This window comes from Erpetoichthys calabaricus, chromosome 3 (assembly GCF_900747795.2).
Source record: "Erpetoichthys calabaricus chromosome 3, fErpCal1.3, whole genome shotgun sequence".
In the NCBI taxonomy this organism is placed as follows: Eukaryota; Metazoa; Chordata; class Cladistia; order Polypteriformes; family Polypteridae; genus Erpetoichthys; species Erpetoichthys calabaricus.
The window spans coordinates 96,441,051-96,466,164 of NC_041396.2; the positions used below are offsets into that span (position 1 = coordinate 96,441,051).

At 40.2% G+C, this 25,114-nt stretch overlaps 1 protein-coding gene and 1 long non-coding RNA gene across 2 annotated transcripts in view; both read left to right on the forward strand.

Annotated features, from left to right (window-relative positions):
- LOC127527070 (uncharacterized) overlaps nt 1-25,114 on the forward strand; it is a 251,752-nt gene that overhangs the window by 193,991 nt on the left and 32,647 nt on the right. The window lies entirely within an intron of this gene.
- Nucleotides 7,198-24,158, forward strand: LOC114648263 (transcription factor 24-like). Its single transcript, XM_028797205.2, has 3 exons — nt 7,198-7,500; nt 8,612-8,893; nt 22,619-24,158. Exons 1-3 carry the CDS (start codon nt 7,354-7,356, stop codon nt 22,733-22,735), a joined length of 546 nt encoding a protein of 181 aa, XP_028653038.1. The 5' UTR covers nt 7,198-7,353; the 3' UTR covers nt 22,736-24,158.

Genomic DNA, 25,114 nt, shown 5'->3' on the forward strand with positions numbered 1-25,114 from the left:
CATTCAAAAGCAAACGATTAGCGCAGTAATAACAAAGCAAGAATGGAACCTCTGCCAGTTAATATAAGAGCAAGCACTTTTTCCACATTTTGTTATGTTACAGCTTTATTCCAAAATGGATTAAATTCATTTTTTCCTTCAGAATTCTACACACAACACCCCCATAATGACAACGTGAAAAAAGTTTACTTGAGGTTTTTGCAAATTTATTAAAAATAAAAAAAACTGAGAAATCACATGTACATAAGTATTCACAGCCTTTGCTCAATACTTTGTCGATGCACATTTGGCAGCAATTACAGCCTCAAGTCTTTTTGAATATGATGCCACAAGCTTGGCACACCTATCCTTGGCCAGTTTCGCCCATTCCTCTTTGCAGCACCTCTCAAGCTCCATCAGGTTGGATGGGAAGCGTTGGTGCACAGCCATTTTAAGATCTCTCCAGAGATGTTCAATCGGATTCAAGTCTGGGCTCTGGCTGGGCCACTCAAGGACATTCACAGAGTTGTCCTGAAGCCACTCCTTTGATATCTTGGCTGTGTGCTTAGGGTTGTTGTCCTGCTGAAAGATGAACCGTCGCCCCAGTCTAAGGTCAAGAGCACTCTGGAGCAGGTTTTCATCCAGGATGTCTCTGTACATTGCTGCAGTCATCTTTCCCTTTATCCCGACTAGTCTCCCAGTCCCTGCCGCTGAAAAACATCCCAACAGCATGATGCTGCCACCACCATGCTTCACTGTAGGGATAGTATTGGCCTGGTGATGAGCGGTGCCTGGTTTCCTCCAAACGTGACGCCTGGCACTCACACCAAAGAGTTCAATCTTTGTCTCATCAGACCAGAGAATTTTCTTTCTTATGGTGTGAGAGTCCTTCAGGTGCCTTTTGGCAAACTCCAGGCGGGCTGCCATCTGCCTTTTACTAAGGAGTGGCTTCCGTCTGGCCACTCTACCATATAGGCCTGATTGGTGGATTGCTGCAGAGGTGGTTGTCCTTCTGGAAGGTTCTCCTCTTTCCACAGAGGACGTCTGGAGGTCTGACAGAGTGACCATCGGGTTCTTGGTCACCTCCCTGACTAAGGCCCTTCTCCCTCAATCGCTCAGTTTCGATGGCCGGCCAGCTCTAGGAAGAGTCCTGGTGGTTTCGAACTTCTTCCACTTATAGATGATGGAGGCCACTGTGCTCATTGGGACCTTCAAACCAGCAAAAATTTTTCTGTAACCTTCCAGAGATTTGTGCCTCGAGACAATCCTGTCTCGGAGGTCTACAGACAATTCCTTTGACTTCATGCTTGGTTTGTGCTCTGACATGAACTGTCAACTGTGGGACCTTATATAGACAGGTGTGTGCCTTTCCAAATCATGTCCAGTCAACTGAATTTACCACAGGTGGACTCCAATTAAGCTGCAGAAACATCTCAAGGATGACCAGGGGAAACAGGATGCACCTGAGCTCAATTTTGAGCTTCATGGCAAAGGCCGTGAATACTTATGTACATGTGCTTTCTCAATTTTTTAATTTTTTATAAATTTGCAAAAATCTCAAGTGAACTTTTTTCACGTTGTCATTATGGGGTTTTGTGTGTAGAATTCTGAGGAAAAAAATGAATTTAATCCATTTTGGAATAAGGCTGTAACATAACAAAATGTGGAAAAAGTGATGCGCTGTGAATACTTTCTGAATGCACTGTAGATACTTCTCGGAAGCAGCCTCTGACCTTGAGTCTCAGCACCATAAATATATTTTGTTTTTCATGTCATTAATGTTTAAGTAAATGTGCTTACCTAAAGTTTGTTTTATCAACTATATGCTAAAGATGCCTGTGTACATTTACTGTATGTCTATAAAAAGCTTTGTAAGAACAATATATTGTTAGCATACCCATAACTATCTTAGCCAGAATGGGCACAAGGCAGGAACCTGCACTACCTAAGATGACAGTCCTTTAAAGAGGAAATGCACATGAAGATAACATAAATTTCATCTGACTGCATGATTTTGGCCTTTGAGAATAAATCAAAGTTGCTGGAAGAAACCTGCATGCAAATGCAGAAAGTATGCTATCATCACACTAAAGGTACTGAAATCAAGAAAGGGTTCTAAGGCAAAATGCTACCTGCTTTACCACTACACCATGCAGCAGTTTATGGTACAAGGCATAACCAACTTTCAGTATAATTCAGATAGAAAAAAATGCAGTACATTTTACATGTCATAAAAAGCAAAATAAAGAGCCATTTGGTTAGCAGAAATTATCATAATCGTTATAAATACATTTCACAAGAAAAAATTTTAAAGTATCATCCCTAAATTCTTTCTCAAAACTGAAAACTCATTCAGTTATACAAATACTTTAATGGTTAAGTTTAAGAAATAGTTTATTTAGCGATTGTTTGTTACACATGGAAAATTGGCTACAGTCTTTATTAACCAGGTAAGAACAATGGGAATATTTGTTTAAATAAAGAAACAGAATATATTGCAGTTCTATAGGACTAATTATAAATGAGGACAAACTACAAGAAGAGAATGCACAAAGTAGGTTACTAAATTTCTTTAATATAAGAACATAAGAAGTTTTTACAACCAAGACGAAACCTTTCAGTCCATCAAGCTTATTTGTTTAGCTAATAGCTAAGCTGTTCCAATATCTCATCCAGATATTTCTTAAATGTTGTCCATGTTTCTGCTTCAGCTATATGTCTCATTAGGTTGTTCCAGATTCCCACAACTGTTTGCAGAAAGAAGTGCTTACTGTATTCAGTCTTAGAGCACAAGACATAAAATCCATTTTTTACGCTGTATATATGCTTTATATATTCTAGATACTCTGTATCCATGATAAAAGCTCAGTAGATTTGAAATAGGGAATTGTTCTACGTCTACAAAGGAGGAAAAGTTTTTGGCAGAAAACTGTTTACTTTCATGTAACATTAATTTTTAAAGAATACTGTGAAAAATTGGGTACATGGTAAAAAACAACCCTGGATGAAATGCCAGTCCAGCACAGGGCAGTGAGATACATTTAAGCATCTATCACACATGATCACTTGTATGAAAAAAAAACCCTATATTGACCCTATATGAGTGAATGTTTCCTGCAGTGGACTGACATACATGAAATGGAATCAAAGTACATGGGCCCCTGGGTGCAATAAGACTTTGGGCTTCCCTCCTTTATCCCCTGATGCCAACTAGAACAAGCATCCAGACAGCTTGTAAAAATTGGGTTATTCAGCCAGCATTTATGTCAACATTATCTCAGTTATGCTGCCAACCAATGTAGACCAACACCTATCAACCAGTCTAAATTCATTAGAAAACACAAGTAGCCCAAAATTCTTACCACCACAATGGTGTTCAACTTCCAAGACTCAGTTTGTTTTATTTTCTCACTTTTTAGCCCATGGGCTGAGGCCCAGCAGACCTGTTTGGAGATCCATTTATTCTGACACCTGATGGCCACCTGGATAGGCTCAGGCTTGATGATCACTTGGTTTGGCTGTTATAATTTGATTATAACAGCTATTTTTATTTCTTTATCCAGTCATTTTCTAAACCACTAGCCCAAGCTAGGGTCATGGGGCAGCTCAAACCTATCTCAACAACCATCAGGCACAAGAAACATCACCTTATTTCTTTATTTTACTAATAATCACAGGGTAGTGCAGTGGTAGCACTGTTGCCTTGCAGTAAGGAGACCAGGGTTTGCGTACCAGGTCCGCCTTTGGTCGGCGTTAGTTTCCTCCAGGCCCTCCGGTTTCCTGCCACTGGCCAAAGACATGCAGGTTAGGTGGATTGGTGATGCTAAATTGGCCCTAGTATGTGGTTGTGTGTATGTTTGCCCTGCAATGTACTGGCACCCTGTCCAGGGTTTGTTCCTGCCTTGCACCCTGTGCTAACTGGGACTGGCTCCAGCATTCCCCACAACCCTTTTCAGGACTTAGCAGGTTAGCCATTGACAGACTGACTTATAATCACACTGCTAGTTTAAAATGCTTTTTAACTAGAAGCTCATTAATGAACTTTTATCCTACTTCAGTACATTTTCTTTTTCTCCTTACCTCTCTTTGTCTGAAAACTTTGTGCAGAGAAAACTGGTTCAAGTAATGTCTTTGCCACATATGGTTACCTTCAGGATATATATTTTTTGGTAGTACAAGAAGAATATGTACATATACAATCAGAACTGTACTTTTATTTATTTATCTGAAAATATGACTTTATATTTGTATATAGGTTGAGGTTTGTACGGCTGTGTCATAACAAAGAGATCTTGACCTTTACAGTATTTCCTAAAAAAATCCTAAAGGTTTATTGTTACAGTCAAGTCAAGTTGGGGAGCATGCACTGGTACACTGCGTTGCCGCACCCACTATACGACGAAACAACTCGGGATTGTTACAGAATGCAGTGAAATGCCATCTTGCATGTGCTAACCAAGATGCAACATGTCAGCAGTCTCCAAGGCCAGGGCTAGTGAGTATAACAGTATTAATTTGAAACAACTGCCTTTTTATGTGCACATCTGAGTGTAACATGGTTTTAACTTCAGTATTTTGCACATTTTCTAATTCATCTGTGTAAAGCAAAAACCAATCACACAGACAGGAAAATAGTTACCTTAAAATAAGTATATAAACCTTACTATTATAATTAGTTTTTGGTGGTCTTTACAAAGCAAGGGAACTCCTAAAAATGGGAAACTAGCTTTTATTGCATCATTAGGAGATTATTCTGAATCTTGTCAATTACAGACCAATTAGTTTAACCCGTAGCACAGCTATACTATTACAATCAAATAGAAATTTTTCCATTATTATAATAGAATTTTATAAAGAGGAAGTTGTATGACATCTAGAATAAGTTCCGAAGAGATTTTTATAATGTTCATCAAAGTAGAAAATTTTAGAAATTCAGTCTGAAGCATGTAGTTTGTTACAGAATGTTCCTGAGATCAGATATGCATTCCTCCCACATCCAAAAACATGTAAGTTAGGCTGACTGGTGACTCTAAATTGAGCAAGTGCAAGTATGTGCAATCTGTGTGACTTTGGGATTCTGGCCATAGAAAAAGAGTTTCAAAGAACAAGCCAGATCAGAACACTGGCAAATAAAAAGAAAACAGTAAAATGGGCAAAAGAACACTGACTTTGGATGGTAAATGACAGGAAAAGAGTATTATGGACAGATAATTCTAAGTCAGGGGTATTTTTTCCATTGCAAATCTGCCTCTAATGCTGACATCTTTTCACTGTTGCAGATGACACTGGTATTTGGTGTGTAGTTAAGGAAGCAGCCAACTGAGGACCTGTAAAGCGATTGTTTCTCAAACTAGACGCTCTAATGTACTTATCCTCTGGGGCAGTTGTGCATCTTGGCTTTCACTTCCTCTTCTCTCCTGGATGAATTCAGTTTGGCCTCTTCTCTCAAGGGAGTATCAGACACCTTCTCTTTGAAATCTTCATCTTCTCAGCAATCAGTCACATAGAATAACATTTATTCTGCAAAAAAAAACAATAGACTGACATAGATATTGCTTTATTACATTATTTGTCCTAAGGGAGAAATTTGACCTTTTACGGAAGCACAATAAGTAAATAAAGAAATAAACACCAGAATTACTAAAATGAAAAAACCTTTGACTTGGCTAAAATAAAAAGAATAGTCATATCCTAGTGAGGCATTATAAAGCCACATTACTATTGGTATAAGTGAGGCCCAGATATGTTTCTTATATACATAGTAACGGGGTAAATGGCACAACCTGGGTTTGGGGCAGCAACTAAATTTGCGTAATGAAATATAGCATATGGTTTGCCACTATTCATATGGAGAATCTGTGCAAAATGTACCAGAGGTACATTGTGGATTTGAATACCAGACAAACAGACACACATTCAACTTTATATACATTTGTAGATGGATAGCTAGATAGAACATAGACTAATTATTGTACGCCTCATAATAATAATAATAACAAGCTTCTTAAGTCATTGATCTCTCATACATAGTAATTGGATCATTGACAGATCAAATGAAACAAAAAGCATCAGAGTTAAAGTTTAACTTTAACTGAAAGACTACATGAATCTTGACCAAGGCAGTGAAATGTGAAAATGATGACAACGTGAGATTATTAAGACTTTTTTTTGTACCACATCGTGTTCCAGCACAGACATTCTTTGACTCAGTCATACAAAGACTTTCATATAAAGATTTCAGATTTTGTAATAGTTTTATCCAGTACAATGTGAGGCATTTGCACTAATCACTACTTCATAATATATATGTAAATGTAATAGTAACTGTATTTTCACATGTACAGAATATGTGCTGTGTCCTGAAGTAGGCATCTCACAACCCCCAAATCCTTGACACAGCCATACTAACACAGTTTCAAAGCAAACACAATCACATTATTTACAAATATGTTTCACAGGTTTCTTCCATTTAATAGTCCATAACTAAAGCACAGTCGTTTCTCCTCCTCTTCTCCCCGGGAAGACTCACTCAACTCCTCTCCCAGTCTTGACTCTCCATGTGAGAAGAGGCAGCCCCTTTAATGCTGGATGAGGAGTACTTCTGGAGTCAGGACACCACAAGCAGGAAGCACTCCTGGGTCTGGCAGGAGCTCTGAAAAGTAGGAACAGGTCCTTCCTGCAGCTCCCCCTGGTGGTACCCATGGGACCCAGCAAAGCAGTCCTACAGAAGTGCACATTCCAACATGTCCTGCAGCCATGTTCAAGGGCACACTGGCCTGGGAATGCTGGCACACAGCAAGTCGAGGCAACATGCACTCTTGAGTGGTTATTTCCCCCTTCTGTCTACTGTTTTGTCCCCTCTGCCAGATAAGGGGAGAAGGCTCATCCTTACCAGTAGTCCTGATTGTCCCAGGTGCTCCTCATAGTACATATATTTATAAGTAAAAAAAATGAAAACGTTTTAGTGCATTATGACGCTAAATCCAGCATAGTTACCTGTGTAACTTGGGTGTCTAAGGTAATCAGGGTCAAATGCTTTTTTGATCTTCAAGCTGTACAAGGGCAATTTGTAAGACTTGCTTTGCAAATGCATTTTTTTCCTTGCCCCCAGAGGCTGACTTTGCCAAAGAAACAGTGGGAGTCAGAGAAACGCATGGTCTAGAGATAAGGGCTAGTAGACTATTCCCTCATTAGCTCAAACTAGATAAGAAAGGAGGATGAGAAATTACTTTATTAAAAACCTTACATCAGGCAATTGGATATTTGAGCTGTGAATCTTTGTTGTTTTTCCTTAGCCCAGATACTTTCAGGGTGAACGGTATTTTGCTGTTCAAAAAAGGACTTAAATGTTCAAACAGAACTAGTAACTTTTTAATGATGGCTGAATTTACAACAAATAGAATAACATCCACATCTTTTGAGATGAGGACAGCTTCTGCAGTGCTATCTTCTTACACAAGACTTAAACACAGAAAAGAAGGATTCTACAGTCGACAGGCACTTAAAGATGAGGGGAAAAGGGTGAGTTTTGTTGTACATTAAGCTAGTTGGGAAGCAGTAAGCCAACAAGCTAAAATGTGTTCTCTCTGTATATTTAAAGTAAGAAGGATGGTGTTAAAAGGCTGGAAGATGGAACTTTTAACAGCTTTGCTAGATGATCAGAAATTGGTCAATTTGTTGTGCCTTGATGTTTTATCTAGTTTTATATTTCATAATAAATGTAACATTTTCCAGTATACTTTTGAGACATGATCCATATGATATGTATTATATGTACTTTATGTATTATATTTGTAATCACACAGGCTGAATTTGTCATTACATGAAGCAAGACCACAGATTTCTGTCTCATACCTGACTCACAGCTTATTAAATACATGATGGTCTGTTTCCTAAAGTAATTTTATTTATATTTATTAGTAAGAGAGACCATACGTGTCTTTAGAGGATAATAATGCATTTACACTGTAGTTTAAAATAAATATAACATACACAAGCCATTATAAGCAATCTTTGTTGTATATCAAGTAATTTAAAAAGGTCATAATATCAGTCACCATAGAATCTCATCTGTAAAATCACTAAATCGCAGTTTGCTTTTAATATAAACAAAAGGCAACAAACTCATCACATAACAACAAGCAGAGTTCCAAACACAGACCCAGCATCCTGTGCAGATGTTATCCATGTTCTCTCTGCGTTTGTGACAGAATTTTTCTGGTTACTCCAGTTTTTCTCCCTCATCCCCAGTGAATGCAGATTAGGTATCTGGTGACACCAAACTGGCCCTTTGTGGGTTATGAGTGTGTGTGTTTATCTATGAGAAGACCCTGCAATGGACTGATTCCCCATCCAGGATAGCTTCTTACCTTGCACCCAATGCTGCCTGGATACACTCTGTACCCTTGTGACTGCTAATTAATTAATAAGTTATATTTATGTGAATCCATCAATTATGATGTACTAAGTTTCACAATTTCACTGAATTTAGTATGGAGAGCACTTTTAATTCATACGGTAACAGTCTTTCTCAAATACTAGTATGAAGATTTTAAAAATTAAGGTGACAACCTGTTGATATCTCTGAAGTTAGAAGTCTTGGAATTAAATTTTTCTTTTCTGCCATTGACAGATGGGAGCGAGCACCAGGAACCATCAGAATGTGGGCAAATCCCAACAGTACCCTGTGAATGCAGCACGGGAACGGAGCAGGGTTCAAAATTTAAGGCAGGCGTTTCATAATTTGCAAGCAGCTTTGCCTTCAGTCCCACCTGACACAAAGCTGTCAAAACTGGACATCCTAATACTGGCTGCAAATTACATTGCTCATCTTACCCAGACCTTGGACCAAGGAAACAACGTGGTAGATCATGTTCAACCATTGAGAATGCAGGGCTATCTTCACCCTGTCAAGGTAATCTTTTGTGATGGTGTTTTTTTGGTCTGATATAGTGACATTAATATATTTTAAGTACATGAAACAATGTAGCTTACCCTAACTGATAACCTATCAGTTTTCAAGTTCTCACTTTTTTACTTTTATGTATTAAAACAATACTCAAACCAATATACAAATATTTAAAAGCAAAGTAGAACTGTACTGAATATAGGGATGTATTTTGCAGTTTCTGCTAGACAGTGGCCAAGAAAATAAGGATAAATATTTTAGAGGATTCTAATGCATGTTTATACTTGGTGACTATTGGTTCTGTAAAATCTGATAGCATAAAGGAGATCTCACTAATGTGTTCTAGGTCAGTGTTGTTGACATAAGACCTTCTTTCTTTGATTTCTCTGTTCATCTGCATTCAAGGTCATTAATGTCAAAGTAAAAATATTATTGCCTTCTTTCCGGAAAGAAAATTAGATACTTACCTGATTTTAGTATTGGCATATTAAAAGGCGATTCCAAATTGATATATTATGAGTGTGGCGGTGCACATGAGTGAGCCCTGCAATGGACTATTGTCCTGTCCAAGGTTGATGGTGTTGGAACAGGCTCTGGACCTCGATCATCATGAATTAGATTAAGTAGGCTTGAGGATGTCAACATCTTTATTTAACCATTTTACTGATTGATGGAAGTGAAATTTAAGACATACCAATGTGTTACTGATAATAAATTAGACTGGCAATAAAAACCTCCCATTCTAATGTGGCACATGACTCTTCAGAACAGTAAGAAAACTGTGGAATATTCCACCTCAGAAGCATTATCTCAGTTTAGCTCCCCATGCCCTCAGATGCATCTGACTAGAGAATAAGGTGAAACTAGTAGGGTTGTAAATCACATGGCCATTTTTTTTTCTTTTGGCATTTGGTACACTATATTTTGCATGTAACAAAGGCTGGGTCAGCATACAGTACATATATTTTCTGCTTATGTCATATTTCATAGAAATACTGCTATATTAAAATGTGTTTAATAAACATTGTGCAATATCCTATGAACCCTACAAAATCTTGCATTTGCTTGTTTTCTTTCAAGTGAAATGGCATTTGTCTTGGTCATTTGCTGTTTTAAATGTCTTTTGCCAACCACATAGTTAAGATGTTGGACTTTTCATTTCCAAGCTAGAATTTTTAGGGGTTAATACAAACCCCGGCTTCCTGGGTAGAATTTAAGATGGTTTCTCGATTGCATACGCAAAGTGAGAAAAGATGTAGCCAAAGCATGTGAAACATCTGCATGTAATTAATGGGATTTACTTCAATTTGTCTACCAGATCTTGCAATACTGCTGACAATTAGAGTAAATAATGAAAAAGGGAGGATTTCTTACTGCAAGTAGTAGTCGTAGTAATACTAGTAGTAGTATTGTCACATATACAGAGTACAGTGAAATTCTAACTTGCTTGTCCGACCAGCTTACAACACATCGTCACTCTCTGGTGCAAGTAAGAGAGGTGCAAATGGCTTGGAGTCAGCCATTATTCTTTAGTCATGTATTTCCAACTTTGGAAATGATTTTTCATATATATTTAATTTATTCCTTGCATAGAAGAAGCAGCAAACTAAGAAACCTCATAGGGTTTTGAAAAATCATTTTAGTCTGGAGTCACCTACTTATGTGAGAATGTCAAGAAATCTTTATTGCACTTACTGTCATTTGTTCTTTTTCTGTATTGCTTTTACACATTTTGCTTCCTTTGCTGTGAAATATGATGTCATTTTTGTGAATATTAGTATTAGTAGACCAAGAATATAAGATTACGTTAAAAAGAAGAGTGCATCATCCACAGTGTCTGCTAGTTTTCTTAAAACAAACATCATCTGGTTTTTCAATATAGAAGACAAGAACTTCAGATATCCATCCAGAGACTTTTTGTGCGACACCCTATAGAAAAAATATACTTTCATATGCTTTGTAATAGGAAGTCCACTGGTTCAACAAATTTGAGCTATAAAAAGACACTTTTCTCATATTATCAGCACGTAAATTTTTCTTTCCTGAATTAAAAAAAAAGTTCTTGTTACTTTGACATACTTTTAAATGGTGCAATTGGAATTAACATGCCCTGTCCCACTTGTTTGAACAATGCATTTTAAAGAATAAGGAACAAACTAACAAACCTCTTGCCATTTTTGCAACTGTTTAGCAAATTACTTTGTTACCCAACATATACCAATGTATTTCAAAGTGCATTTTTTGTTGATTCCTTCTCTTCATCTGCACACAAAAATGCATTGCCAGTCCTGAATCCATCCATCCATCCATCCATCCATCCATCCATCCATCCATCCATTTTCCAACCCGCTGAATCCGAACACAGGGTCACGGGGGTCTGCTGGAGCCAATCCCAGCCAACACAGGGCACAAGGCAGGAACCAATCCCAGGCAGGGTGCCAACCCACCGCAGCAGTCCTGAATGTCAATGTGAAATATATTTTTTACTATTAGAACATCATGAATAACACAATTATTGCTAAGAAAATAAAGTTTAACTTAAGTGGAATAATGGCAATTCAAAAAAGAGTATGCATCGTATTTATTAATCTGAAAATTAAAACGGAAGTAACACATAAGTAAAAACAACACACATATCTGCAAACATAATTCATACAAAAATCAAGTGAAAACACATGTGATAGTATGGACCTTCATATTCAAACCCTCCAATAAAGTCTTTGTCTCCTCATCCCAAACAACCCATCCCCTTCTGGCTCTCCATATCTCCGTATATCTTCTCTGTCTCCTTGTTATCATCTTCTATTGCATCATGGGGAAGGCGTATACGAGCTAGCACTGCAGTGTTGTGCAGCATAACACACACAAAAATAATAGCACAGCATCATTGATTTGAAAGTCTAAGCCTCCTGACCAGTTATGTAGGCATTAAAACAAACCTTCTGAATTCCTAGAGCACATCCCAGAACAATCCGTACCCTGCAGTGTGTGGTTTTACACCTTCTTCAACCACTGCTAGGGATTTCAAAATTGGACGTTGCAGTTATGCATGGAGAGAATGCCTGCTATGACCCAAAATAAGATGGATTCTTTGACATAATTGAAAATAAATACTGTATGTCATCTTGGAAACAGCAGTTGTAACCACAATTTAACATTCATACAAATCTTTAATGAGGTTTACTACAACACTATCTCAACTGGGCCATCAGTTAATTTTCTTGTACCATGATGAGCAACACTGCATGAAGATCTAAATGTAGAAGAACTTTGTGAATGACAACTATATAAGGTTATTTGTTTCATTTTTTTGCAATTGTTTCTCATAGCTCATAGTCTCTTTCTCATAGCTGACTACCATCGTCAGGAGATTTTGCTATGGGGTTGGTTGTGCTTCCTTCTTCTCTGGACTGTCTTCTGAATATCTCTTGCATCTCAACCATCCAGCAGCTTAGATCAAATATGTCTCTGTAAGAGTGTGGCACATCAAGGCATACAACAAAAATTAATAATAATAGGTTCATTGGGAGAGTATTGTCATGTGTACAGAGTACAATGATATTCTTACTTGGAATACTCGTGAACCAAATTGTAATAATGGAAGGAGCCGAGGACTGTCTACTCACTATCCCTCTGTTAGTAGTATTCACACATATACTGGACTTCTACACTGCAAAAAATGCATATACAAAAACTAGACAAATTTATTTAGAAAAAACATCTGCCAATGGGATAAGCAAAATTTACATGATAAGATTTTTTAACGTATGCTAAATAATTATTGATAAGTCAATAATTCTTACAATGAGGAAAACAAGATTTCAAGTCATGATACAAATACTTTTCAATTGCTTAGATTTCATTTTTTGCATTGTAGTTCAATACCCTGGTTTTTCCTCTAATAATATTTATGGTTTTGTTGTTTAATGTTGATCTATCTGATCCTCCTGTTTAAAATGTAAATTACTTGCTTTGGATTGCAGTAGGTATTAAACATAAGCAGTGCAGTCAATTACCTAACACACTTAACTTTAAGACTGTTGTGGATTCAGACTCCAGCAGGTTTTCAATTCAAAAGCATAGATTATAGGAATGTACATTTCCTGTTTACATTCTACTCGGATTTTTCTAGAGGTGTTTACTAATAAATATTTTAGCAAAAAATGTTTGCGTTTTGCACATTTTGAAGTATTTGACTTAATAAATGACAGGTGGGTTATGTGACGTGAGTAGCTTTACATTTTTTTCTTTTTTCCATAGATATTATTTCACATCATTGAGTATAGGAAAGACACTATATAATTAAAATATTATTATTATTATTTATTATTATTATTGTTGTTGTTTGCCTTTGAACAGAAGAGGTCACCTGTTGTAGTGGAGGCTGAGAAAATTTTTTATATCGTGTTTTCATGTAGAATGGAGAAAATGAAATGTATAACATAACAGAAGTGAATAGTGACCAGTGCTGTACAATGGCAACGTGAACAGCGTACACAGGAAAAAAAAAAAGAAAAAATCTCACTTTACTCATGTTGTATAATCCACATGTCAGTTGTCTAGTTGCTTGTTCAAAGCATGCAAAACAAATGCTTTTTTGCTAAAATATTGTTAAATAGTTACTTCCAGGATTATCAAATTGCACATAAAGATGAAACCTAAAGATTCACGGGAAGAAATTAATGACTTACAGAGCAAACTCTTCCCCTTATTCGTTACTTAAGAGTCCCGTCTTCAATAACATTTTTAGGAAGCGTATTCCTTTGTGTTCTTTTGCTTTTCTCCTATACTGCCTACATTTGTATTATTTTCTTTATGCTTACAAAATACAACTTATATAAACAATCCTATATTCTCTTATTAATACATCACACAAATTAAAGATTATGAGTCTTATTTAACAGACTGTAAAAAAGCAGTATTCTTCACTCCAATATGTTATCATTATACAATACATGGGAGTAATGTTAGCCATCTGGTTCTCTATAGAAAGTCAATGTATATTGTGTTTGCCATAATCTAGCAGTTTAGTTTAAAGAATAAAAAGCACATAATTTGTCATTATACCATCCATCCATCCATTATCCAACCCGCTATATCCTAACACAGGGTCATGGGGGTCTGCTGGAGCCAATCCCAGCCAACACAGGGCGCAAAGCAGGAAGCAAACCCTTGACAGGGCGCCAGCCCACCGCAGGGCGCACACACACACCAAGCACACACTAGGGACAATTTAGGATCGCCAATGCACCTAACCTGCATGTCTTTGGACTGTGGGAGGAAACCAGAGCACCCGGAGGAAACCCACGCAGACACGGGAAGAACATGCAAACTCCAATCAGGGAGGACCTGAGAAGCAAACCCAGGTCTCCTAACTGCGAGGCAGCTGGCTTTTTTAATGCCTTTTACTAAGTAGAATATACCAGATTAAAAATAACAGTGTTTAGCAATACATTTCAGACAAATAAACAGCTTTTTCCTTCAGAAATACACACATTTTTAAATTTAAGCTGCAAATTTGCTTTCAAGTTTCAGTAAAAAGATATGTCTTGTAGATGTTGTTTTAAAATATATACAGTGAACCCTCGTTTATCACGGTTAATCCGTTCCAGACTCTACCGCGATAAATGAATTTTCGCGAAGTAGGATTCTTTATTTATAAATCGAATATTTTCGCAGTTAGAGTATAGAAAACCTGTTTACGACCTTCTAAATACGTTTTTTTAACATTATTAGAGCCCTCTAGACATGAAATAACACCCTTTAGTCACCATTACACTCGTATTACCCAATATATTAGACACAATAAGAGAAAATAAGACATATTAGACGTTACAAATATCACATTATTATTGTACTGTACATTTAATTACACACACACACACAGTTCTTACACACAACCACTAACCTATGAAGACACAAGCTCAGTAGGAGAGTCTTCAGGTTGTAAGCTGGAGCGCTGATCGCACCCTCGGAGGACACAGACGCCCCTGGGAAAACCCCTGAAACAGCTGACAGTCTACCTTCACATTACCCTTCTTACTTGCGCTATAACGCGCGATAAACCTCTCATGCGGTACTCCGCTTACTTAAAAGTATTGTGCAGCGCCTCTCAGCTTTGGAATTGGTTGTTTTGTTTCTCTCTCTCTCTCTCTCTGACATTCTATGCTCCTGATGGAACTGTCATCTCTGACTTGTCATGGAGCATTTTTAAACTTTTGAAAAGAGACAAATGTTTGTTTGCAGTGCTTTGAATAAAGTTCTTTTTTTTTCTACAATCTCCTGTGTCTCTGTGCAAATCTGTGACCCAAGCGTGACAAGGTGGTGCAGTATCTTCAGCAGGTGCGTCGTTGTCTTCTTCCGCTGAAGGAGTACTAGGAGTAGGCAGTGGGTGTCTGGGTGCGCGGCTGAAGAACATCTTGATAGGCAGTTGCTGGCGCTGACTTTTCATATGCGCGAGGAGGCTTTTGTAGGGTATTGCCATCTTTGATCATATCCAAGAGTTTCACCTTCTCCTGGATGGTAAGCATCTTCCTCCGGCGCTTAGTTTCATTGTCAGAAGGCTTAGAAAAAGCAGCACATTTAGGAGTCATCGTGGGGCTTAGATAAAAGTTCTCAGAAAGTGCATGCGTAGTGACGTAAGCGTGTATGAGAAAAAATCGCGATAGAGTGAAGCCATGAAAGTCGAAGCGTGATATACCGAGGGATCACTGTACTGTGAAATCCTGGGACATTAAAAAACATGCACACCTAGATATTTCAGTTAGTCCTGGAACTGAAAAAAGAGTAAAACTCCATGGACGCAGCATAAAAGCAAACGTTTCAATCTGTCATACTGTTTTAACAATTTGTTAGACTTGAGTGGTCTATTACCACATTTACAGTTTGTCTCTTAAAAGTAGATAATGTAAACTGAGTTATGAAGTTTTTTTGGGTAAGGAAGACTGCAGTTGCGATGTATGTATGTAAATCATGCTGCAGGGGGGTGGTGACAAGTTGATTAGCACATGCATGTAAGATTTTCACTGGGTTCTGTACTCATGACAATGATACTTCTATAAACTTTATAACACCCTAAATTCAAGGTTATGGGGGGCAGAATCTATTCCAGCAGCACCATATGCAAGGCAGGAAATTGCTGCCTGTCCACCTGATCATTTGAAATCATCATATAACACAACATTCATCTTTGAAATCACAATGTAACCTGCAATGCAGACAAGGGGAAAATGTGTAGACTTCACATGGACAATGACAGGGTGTGGGATTGGACCCCTGGAGAGACTAGATCCATGAAACAGCAATGCTAACCACTGCACTACTGTGCCACACAACCATGAATGTTCAGTTTAGTATTAACCTTGTATAAGGATCACTTTAAGATCAAAGTGTAGCGTCACCACATAGTTGCCACATGTCTGTCTGGTCTGCTTGATAGCCATACATGCTGTTTTGGGAATAGATTGGTGATTGATAGTGGCTCCCTTCCTGAAGGCTGGACATCCAGTTGTAAAAGGAGTTTGCATAAATCGCTCAGTTTTCCGAAAGGAGAGAGCAACTGGAGGAAAAAGGCAGGAAAACTAACTAAATGAATCAGCATCTGCATTGGCCATGTGAAAAGGTTCTATGGATACAAAGACCTGTCTAGTTAGGCAAAGATCAGCGATCATCTCCAGGGGTATGAATCCTGCATTTAATTACAGCTAGCCAGCTTGGGTGAGCTTATTGAAGTCCTTGTTTTTTATAATGGCATAGTACTGACTAGGGAAATTTTCTTGAATTGAATTTTCAGATTCTTTCATTGCCCGGCTTCTTTAATTCATCCACCAATTATAATCAGACAACTTAACACCCTTAAGGCTATTGTGTGAACTTCAAATGAGGCTGGGGTGTGTATTCGACTGTATATATTTTTATTTACATGTATTGTAGGGGATTATTGTGTTTTGGAGAAGAAAAGGTCATTGCTGTTTTCATCTTCCTGTCTTTCTTTTTTAATGTTTAATATTTTTTTTCTAGCTCTGCTGAAATCACCTTATAACTGTCTTTTTTTATATACTGTATATATTCATTTGACTGTTTACAGCTGATTATATCAAAAGGGGAACATATGCTAAGGAGCTTCAGGGGGTGAAATTGCCCCATCCTAATGTAAGCTGCCTTACAGTTTTGGAAGGTGAGTGGTAACGATCAGCCTGTTTCAGCATATCGGGTCCAATTTGTTACAAAGTATGAAGATGATTACCTTCAAATAGAACAACCCATCCAGAATTGGTTCCACCTTTTCACCTGCTTTTCTCAAACACAATGCAACACAAAGACACTGACCTGTTAACAGACAGAAGAATAAACACTTTATGCACAAAAGGGTTTTTTTGTGTTGTTCTGCATTTAAAAAAAATGATATTTTCATCCATCCATCCATCCATCCATCCATCCATCCATCCATCCTCTTCCGCTTATCCGAGGTCGGGTCGCGGGGGCAGCAGCTTGAGCAGAGATACCCAGACTTCCCTGTCCCCGGCCACTTCTTCTAGCTCTTCCGGGAGAATCCCAAGGTGTTCCCAGGCCAGCCGAGAGACATAGTCCCTCCAGCATGTCCTGGGTCTTCCCCTGGGCCTCCTCCCGGTTGGACGTGCCCAGAACACCTCACCAGGGAAGCATCCAGGAGGCATCCTGATCAGATGCCCGAGCCACCTCATCGGACTCCTCTCGATGCGGAGGAGCAGCGGCTCTACTCTGAGCCCCTCCCGGATGACTGAGCTTCTCACCCTATCTTTAAGGGAGAGCCCAGACACCCTGCAGAGGAAACTCATTTTGGCCGCTTGTATTTGCAATATCGTTCTTTCGGTCACTACCCATAGCTCATGACCATAGGTGAGGGTAGGAACATAGATCGACTGGTAAATTGAGAGCTTTGCCTTATGGCTCAGCTCCTTTTTCACCACGACAGACCAATGCAGAGCCTGCATCACTGCGGACGCCGCACCGATCCGCCTGTCGATCTCACGCTCCATTCTTCCCTCACTCGTGAACAAGATCCCGAGATACTTGAACTCCTCCACTTGAGGCAGGATCTCGTTCCCAACCCTGAGAGGGCACTCCATCCTTTTCCGGCTGAAGACCATGGTCTCGGATTTGAAGGTGCTGATTCCCATCCCAGCCGCTTCACACTCAGCTGCGAACCGATCCAGAGAGAGCTGAAGAGCACCGCCTGATGAAGCAAACAGGACAACATCATCTGCAAAAAGCAGTGACCCAATCCTGAGTCCACCAAACCGGACCCCCTCAACACCCTGGCTGCGCCTAGACATTCTGTCCATAAAAGTTATGAACAGAATCGGTGACAAAGTGCAGTCCTGGCGGAGTCCAACTCTCACTGGAAATGGGTTCGACTTACTGCCGGCAATGCGGACCAAGCTCTGACACCGGTTGTACAGGGACCGAACAGCCCTTATCAGGGGGTCCGGTACCCCATAGTCCCGGAGCACCCCCCACAAGATTCCCCGAGGGACACGGTCGAACGCCTTTTCCAAGTCCACAAAACACATGTAGACTGGTTTGGCGAACTCCCATGCACTCTCCAGGACTCTGCTAAGGGTGTAGAGCTGGTCCACTGTTCCGCGACCAGGACGAAAACCACACTGTTCCTCCTGTGTCCGAGGTTCGAGTATCTGACGGACCCTCCTCTCCAGAACCCCTGAATAGACTTTTCCAGGGAGGCTGAGGAGTGTGATCCCTCTGTAGTTGGAACACACCCTCCGGTCCCCCTTCTTAAAGAGGGGGACCACCATCCCAGTCTGCCAATCCAGAGGCACTGTCCCTGATGTCCATGCGATGTTGCAGAGATGTGTCAACCAAGACAGCCCTACAACATCAAGAGCCTTGAGGAACTCCGGGCGTATCTCATCCACCACCGGGGCCCTGCCACCAAGGAGTTTTTTGACCACCTCGGTGACCTCAGTCCCAGAGATGGGGGAGCCCACCTCCGAGTCCCCAGACTCTACTTCCTCATTGGAAGGCATGTTAGTGGGATTGAGGAGGTCTTCGAAGTACTCCCCCCACCGACCCACAACGTCCCGAGTCGAGGTCAGCAGTGCACCATCCCCACCATATACAGTGTTGACACTACACTGCTTCCCCCTCCTGAGATGCCGGACGGTGGACCAGAATCTCCTCGAAGCCGTCAGAAAGTCGTTCTCCATGGCCTCCCCAAACTTCTCCCATGCCCGAGTTTTTGCCTCAGCAACCACCGAAGCCACATTCTGCTTGGCCTGCCGGTACCTATTAGCTGCCTCCAGAGTCCCACAGGACAAAAGAGACAGGTAGGACTCCTTCTTCAGCTTGACAGCATTCCTCACCGCCGGTGTCCACCAACGGGTTCGGGGATTGCCGCCACAACAGGCACCGACCACCTTACGGCCACAGCTCCGGTCAGTCGCCTCAACAACAGAGGCACGGAAAATGGCCCATTCGGACTCAATGTCCCCCACCTCCCTCGGGACGTGGTCGAAGTTCTGCCGGAGGTGGGAGTTGAAGCTACTTCTGACAGGGGGCTCTGCCAGACGTTTCCAGCAGACCCTCACAACATGTTTGGGCCTACCAGGCCTGACCGGCATCCTCCCCCACCATCGAAGCCAACTCACCACCAGGTGGTGATCAGTTGACAGCTCCACCCCTCTCTTCACCCGAGTGTCCAAGACATGTGGCCGCAAGTCCAACGACACAACCACAAAGTCGATCATTGAACTGAGGCCTAGTGTGTCCTGGTGCCAAGTGCACATATGAACACCCCTATGCTTGAACATGGTGTTCGTTATGGACAATCCGTGATGAGCACAGAAGTCCTTCTAGCACCCCCTCCAGGAACTCCAAAAAGGGTGGGTACTCCGAACTGCTGTTCGGTGCATACGCACAAACAACAGTTAGGACCCGTCCCCCCACCCAAAGGTGGAGGGAGGCTACCCTCTTGTCTACCGGGTAAACCCCAATGTACAGGCTCCAAGTCGGGGGACAATAAGTATGCCCACACCCGCTCGGCGCCTCTCATCGGGGGCAACTCCAGAGTGGTACAGAGTCCAGCCCCTCTCAAGGAGATTGGTTCCAGAGTCCAAGCTGTGCGTCGAGGTGAGCCCGACTATATCTAGCCGGAACCTCTCAACCTCGCACACAAGCTCAGGCTCCTTCCCCTTCAGAGAGGTGACATTCCACGTCCCAAGAGCCAGCTTCTGTAGCCGAGGATCGGGCCGCCAAGGTCCCCGCCTTCGGCCACCACCCAACTCACACTGCACCCGACCTCCTTGGCCCCTCCTATAGGTGGTGAGCCCATGGGAAGGGGGACCCACGTTGCCTCTTCGGGCTGTGCCTGGCCGAGCCCCATGGGTGCAAGCCCGGCCACCAGGCACTCGCCATCGAGCCCCACCTCCAGGCCTGGCTCCAGAGGGGGGCCCCGGTGACCCACATCCGGGCGAGGGAAAACGCCGTCCAAATTTTTTATTCATCATAGGAGGTTGTGTTGAACCGCACTTTGTCTCATCCCTCACCTAGGACCAGTTTGCCTTGGGTGGCCCTACCAGGGGCATAAAGCCCCGGACAACAGAGCTCCTAGAATCATTGGGAAACGCAAACCCCTCTACCACGATAAGGTGGCGGTTCAAGAAGATTTTATCATTTAAAAAAAAATGATATTTTCATAGTGGGCGGCACGGTGGTGCAGTGGGTAGCGCTGCTGCCTCGCAGTTGGGAGATCTGGGGACCTGGGTTCGATTCCCGGGTCCTCCCTGCGTGGAGTTTGCATGTTCTCCCCGTGTCTGCGTCGGTTTCCTCCGGGGGCTCCGGTTTCCTCCCACAGTCCAAAGACATTCAGGTTAGGTGGATTGGCGATTCTAATTTGGCCCTAGTGTGTGCTTGGTGTGTGGGTGTGTTTGTGTGTGTCCTGCGGTGGGTTGGCACCCTGCCCAGGATTGTTTCCTGCCTTGTGCCCTGTGTTGGCTGGGATTGGCTCCAGCAGACCCCCGTGACCCTGTGTTCGGATTCAGCGGGTTGGACAATGGATGGATGGATGGATATTTTCATAAAATTTATTTTGTTTTGCTTTACCTATGGACAGAATTCTAGACCTCTTTTAGTGAAATACAAGTAGCAAGATGAAATTTAATTAATTTGTATTTTGAATCCTGCAGTGGCCATTTTTTAAAGATTCACATAATTTAGAAATTAAGGTAAGATAATGAATTACTGCTTTTTCATATCTTTTATGTTTGAGATTTATAGATCCATGTTTCCTTAAAAGCTTTTCCTGAAATTTCTGTAATTTATCCGTGGTTACGGTCATTTTTATGTATGCTAAATATAAAGGCTTTTTTTGTATATATATAATATCTTCATTTTGTTTCCTTTTATACTGTGTTTATTTTCATGTGATTAATTTAAAATTCACATTTATTTTAATTGATTATTAAACTGGAACTGTAAAAGTCTAATAATTAAATTATTAGAATAGTGCTCAAAGACAGAATGGGCAACCAAGGGAAATAATAAATGTCTTTTTACTCTTCACCTTCATTTGGTTTTTCATATGTCAGCTTAATACAGTGTGACAAGCAGTGATATTATTTTCAGTGTGACATCATTATCAGTGAAAGCAGTAATATCTGTGATATCATTTTTACATATGGCAGGAAAATTGGCATTCCTAGGTCTGCTTCCTGCCTTGCATCCAGTGGAAGATGCAGTGTCAGAAAATGAGTGGGTGGGTGGATGAATGGTGGGTAGGTCAAAATTTTTCTGTGCTCAAGGCTGCCAAAGATGTAGGCTCTTCCATAACAATCTAGATAGATAGATAGATAGATAGATAGATAGATAGATAGATAGATAGATAGATAGATAGATAGATAGATAGATAGATAGATAGATAGATAGATAGATAGATAGATAGATAGATAGATAATGTGGCAGGCGGTCACAACTTTTGCCAAGCTGGGACGGCCAGAGTGTGGAAGGTCCGGGGGAGAAAGTATTTTTGGGACAGTTTTTCCTCTGGTCCAACAGAGGGCAGCCCACTTGGTTTCCAGCAGGGTCAGGGTACACATGGACCTTTCCAGTGGCCAAACTTCCACCACACAAAAGGGGACAGTCCCCACCATTCAATGACCAGAGTTGGGAGGAAGAGGACAAAGCCTGAGGATGAGTGGAGGCAAGAAGGGACTGTTGTGGTGTGTTGTGTCATGGTGCTGGTGATTGTGCACTTTAAAAGCTGTAAATAAATGTGTGCTGTGTGTAAACTGGTATCCTGCTTGTCTGTGTCCAGGTCAGGGCAGCTGTACGCACCCTAGTAGCTTCACAATAGATAGATAGATACATACATAGCACTTTATTTGTCCCAAGGGGGAAATGTGGCAATGTTGTGGAACTCAGTGAGTTTGGAATATGAAAACAATTTCCAAGTATGATGGGAACCAATATGGTAGTTTTATTTTGTGTCACTTTTCCATTTTTCACATGCATAATCATGATGATCACAAACAAGAGGATTGGGTATCCTAATGGCAAGGTGTAATTCTTAAAACCAAGCAAACAAGTTATTGTTTCTTGCATGGACCAAATGGGTTTCTGTTTATTCTGGAAGCGCACAAAGATATTTTTCAGACTACACCACTGTTTATGTGTCATGAAACCTACTGTATACATTTTTATAAGCTTTTCATCTTCTAATTTCTCTTTGCTTTTCAGAAGTGGCCAATGCGCTCCCATCTGTATTCTGGTGCCGTAGGAGAATTCCTATCTGGAGTTTATCCAAAGCAGAAGGACATCGCTTCTGGAGAGCAGTGTGAAAGGGCAGCGCCCTGATGAAGGGACAGTTTACTCATATTGTTGTATGCTGGTGTCTTTACTTTGATACCAGTGCTACCAGTCATTGAACTGAGGTGTTAAAGTTCATATAAGTTTGGCTTAACATCTTCTCTGTTGAGTGCTTCAGTAAATATACCAGACCATACTTCTTCACTGATTTCATGTAAATATTTAGATTCAGGTTGAAGGAAGTGATGCGAGATACCTCAGCCCCCCTTAGATTTTGTTTTCATGTAAAAAGTGACCAGTGATTATGTATCTGAGAGATTACACAAGGAGAGCCTAAGAGTTCTGGGTTCAAAGCCTGGCTCAGACATTTTGTGTGAAATTTGACAGTTCTCCTTGTGTCAGTTTCTTTTAGTATTAAAAAGACATGTGGGTTAGCTTGACAGGCGACTCCACATAGGCCCTTCATGACCTGGAACTTCACTAAGAGTCAGTTTCCGACTTATTCCCAGTGATGCCCCTTCCAACACTATAGTAGAATAAGCAAGTTTGGACAAATAGATGGACAGATAGATATATAATTGCTCAAAATCATAATTGTAATTTAGGCAGGATATTTTTACATTTTCTTACTATTGTTTAATATTCTGTACAACATGAGTGAAAGAAATAGGTAATCTTTAAAGCCTGATCTCATAACAGCAATGAAGTATACATTAGATATGTATTTATTATATATTTCATTACTTATACTCTCGTCAGTAGCTCCCATTACAGTTTATTCTTACATGGTACAAATCCTTCATGCTTTGAGTCAGAAATAATGGACTCATTTTATTTGAACAAGAAACAAAGTCAGACAGTTCATAGCAGGCAAAGTAGTAAAAACAAACGTATACTGCATTTTAATCAAATGGAGATTAATGAGTGACATGACAGAAGTGTTTTAAAATATGAAGGGAGTTAGTAGGGTGGATGGCAGCTGTTACTTTAAAATGAATTCGTAAAAAAAAACCAAAACAAGACATGGAGTCACAGACAGATGCCAGGTAATGGTACCTTTTGTACATAAATTAGGAATTCTTTGTTCACATATGAATATATGGCATGGATTGCTTAGCATTTTGCTCCTACACCTGAAACTATTTTCGTATAGTACCCTTCATGGAGCGCACACTCAGAGCAGACTCTTGGATATGTTAGAACATGAGCAGTGTTGGGGTCCCCTGCCTGTTATTGTTTTTTTAATTTCCTAGTAAGTGCAGCATGCTGCATGATGATAAAATTTTCAGTTTGGATATGTATCATATAATAATGTCGACCACAGCACAGAAAGATATATGTAACATTAGGATAACCTTGTGCTGCAGAGTAAATGTTTTGTAATATTAGTCTGCATTGCATTGCAGACTATGACATATATAATCTTTTTTGATATAGTGCCTTTCTACTTCACAAGATATAGCACAAATGCCTATCTATTTCTTTGATGAGATAACACAGTATTGATTAAAAATCACAGAGTATCTGTTATCTGTTCATTTCTTAGAAAAATGAAAAGTATGCAACCAAATATGAAGATGAAAGGTTTAAATCACACCACCAGGTTTCATAATTTTAAAATTTATGCAATCAGTATTTCATATGCAAAATTTTGTCTACAGTCCTCTAAATTTCTCAAGAGCTTTAAATTTTATTGAGTTTGTAATTAGTTAGAAAGTTTATTTCTTTTAACTACAGTAAAGTAGGAATATAGGCAGAATGTCTAAACCGAAAACATTTACAGGAAAGGCTCATCCATTTTATAGGTTTATGAGGTCTTTATTGTCAAACATACTGTACATAGTACAGTGAAATTAATCAGCATAGCAGTAATAATAGAAGGAGCCATGGATTACCTACAGACTGACTCTTCTTCTTCATAAAATAACAGATTTATTTTAATAAAGGCTCTGCAATCTAAGAAGCTCCTAAGAACACAAAAGAAACTGCCTTAGAAGGCAAGGCAATCCATAACAAACAAAGTCCCAATAAAGAATCTTAAGGCGAAGTCAAAAACAGAGCACACGTTCAAAAAAATCCAGGAAATACAGAAAAAAACAAGGAACAGCAAAACACAAATAACACTCTACTAACTAGCACGTTTGAAATGAAGCACCAAGAACTGTGGAAGGCCCTCCAATATATAGGGTGGAGGGCAGTTCCTGGCGGTGAATGGCAGGTGGCCCTGCCCCTTGGGGAACCACCCACAAAACACATAGGACATAGTGAAATAAACACAAAGAATAATGTACATAATACATAAAAGAAACATCAATATAAATAAATGGCACAAAATTGGACAAAACAGACATGTAAGACAACTTTGAACCTCAGTCAGAGGAGAAATGCTGGGTGAAACATGACATGACCATTTGCTTAATCGTCCGA

What these genes read in the sequence shown, in the direction of transcription:
- LOC114648263 (XM_028797205.2), top strand. Translation starts at nt 7,354, where the DNA reads ATGATGGCTGAATTTACAACAAATAGAATAACATCCACATCTTTTGAG. An exon ending in TTAAAGATGAGGGGAAAAGG is followed by an intron (nt 7,501 to 8,611) that starts GTGAGTTTTGTT and finishes TGCCATTGACAG; the next exon opens with ATGGGAGCGAGCACCAGGAA. An exon ending in GCTATCTTCACCCTGTCAAG is followed by an intron (nt 8,894 to 22,618) that starts GTAATCTTTTGT and finishes TTTGCTTTTCAG; the next exon opens with AAGTGGCCAATGCGCTCCCA.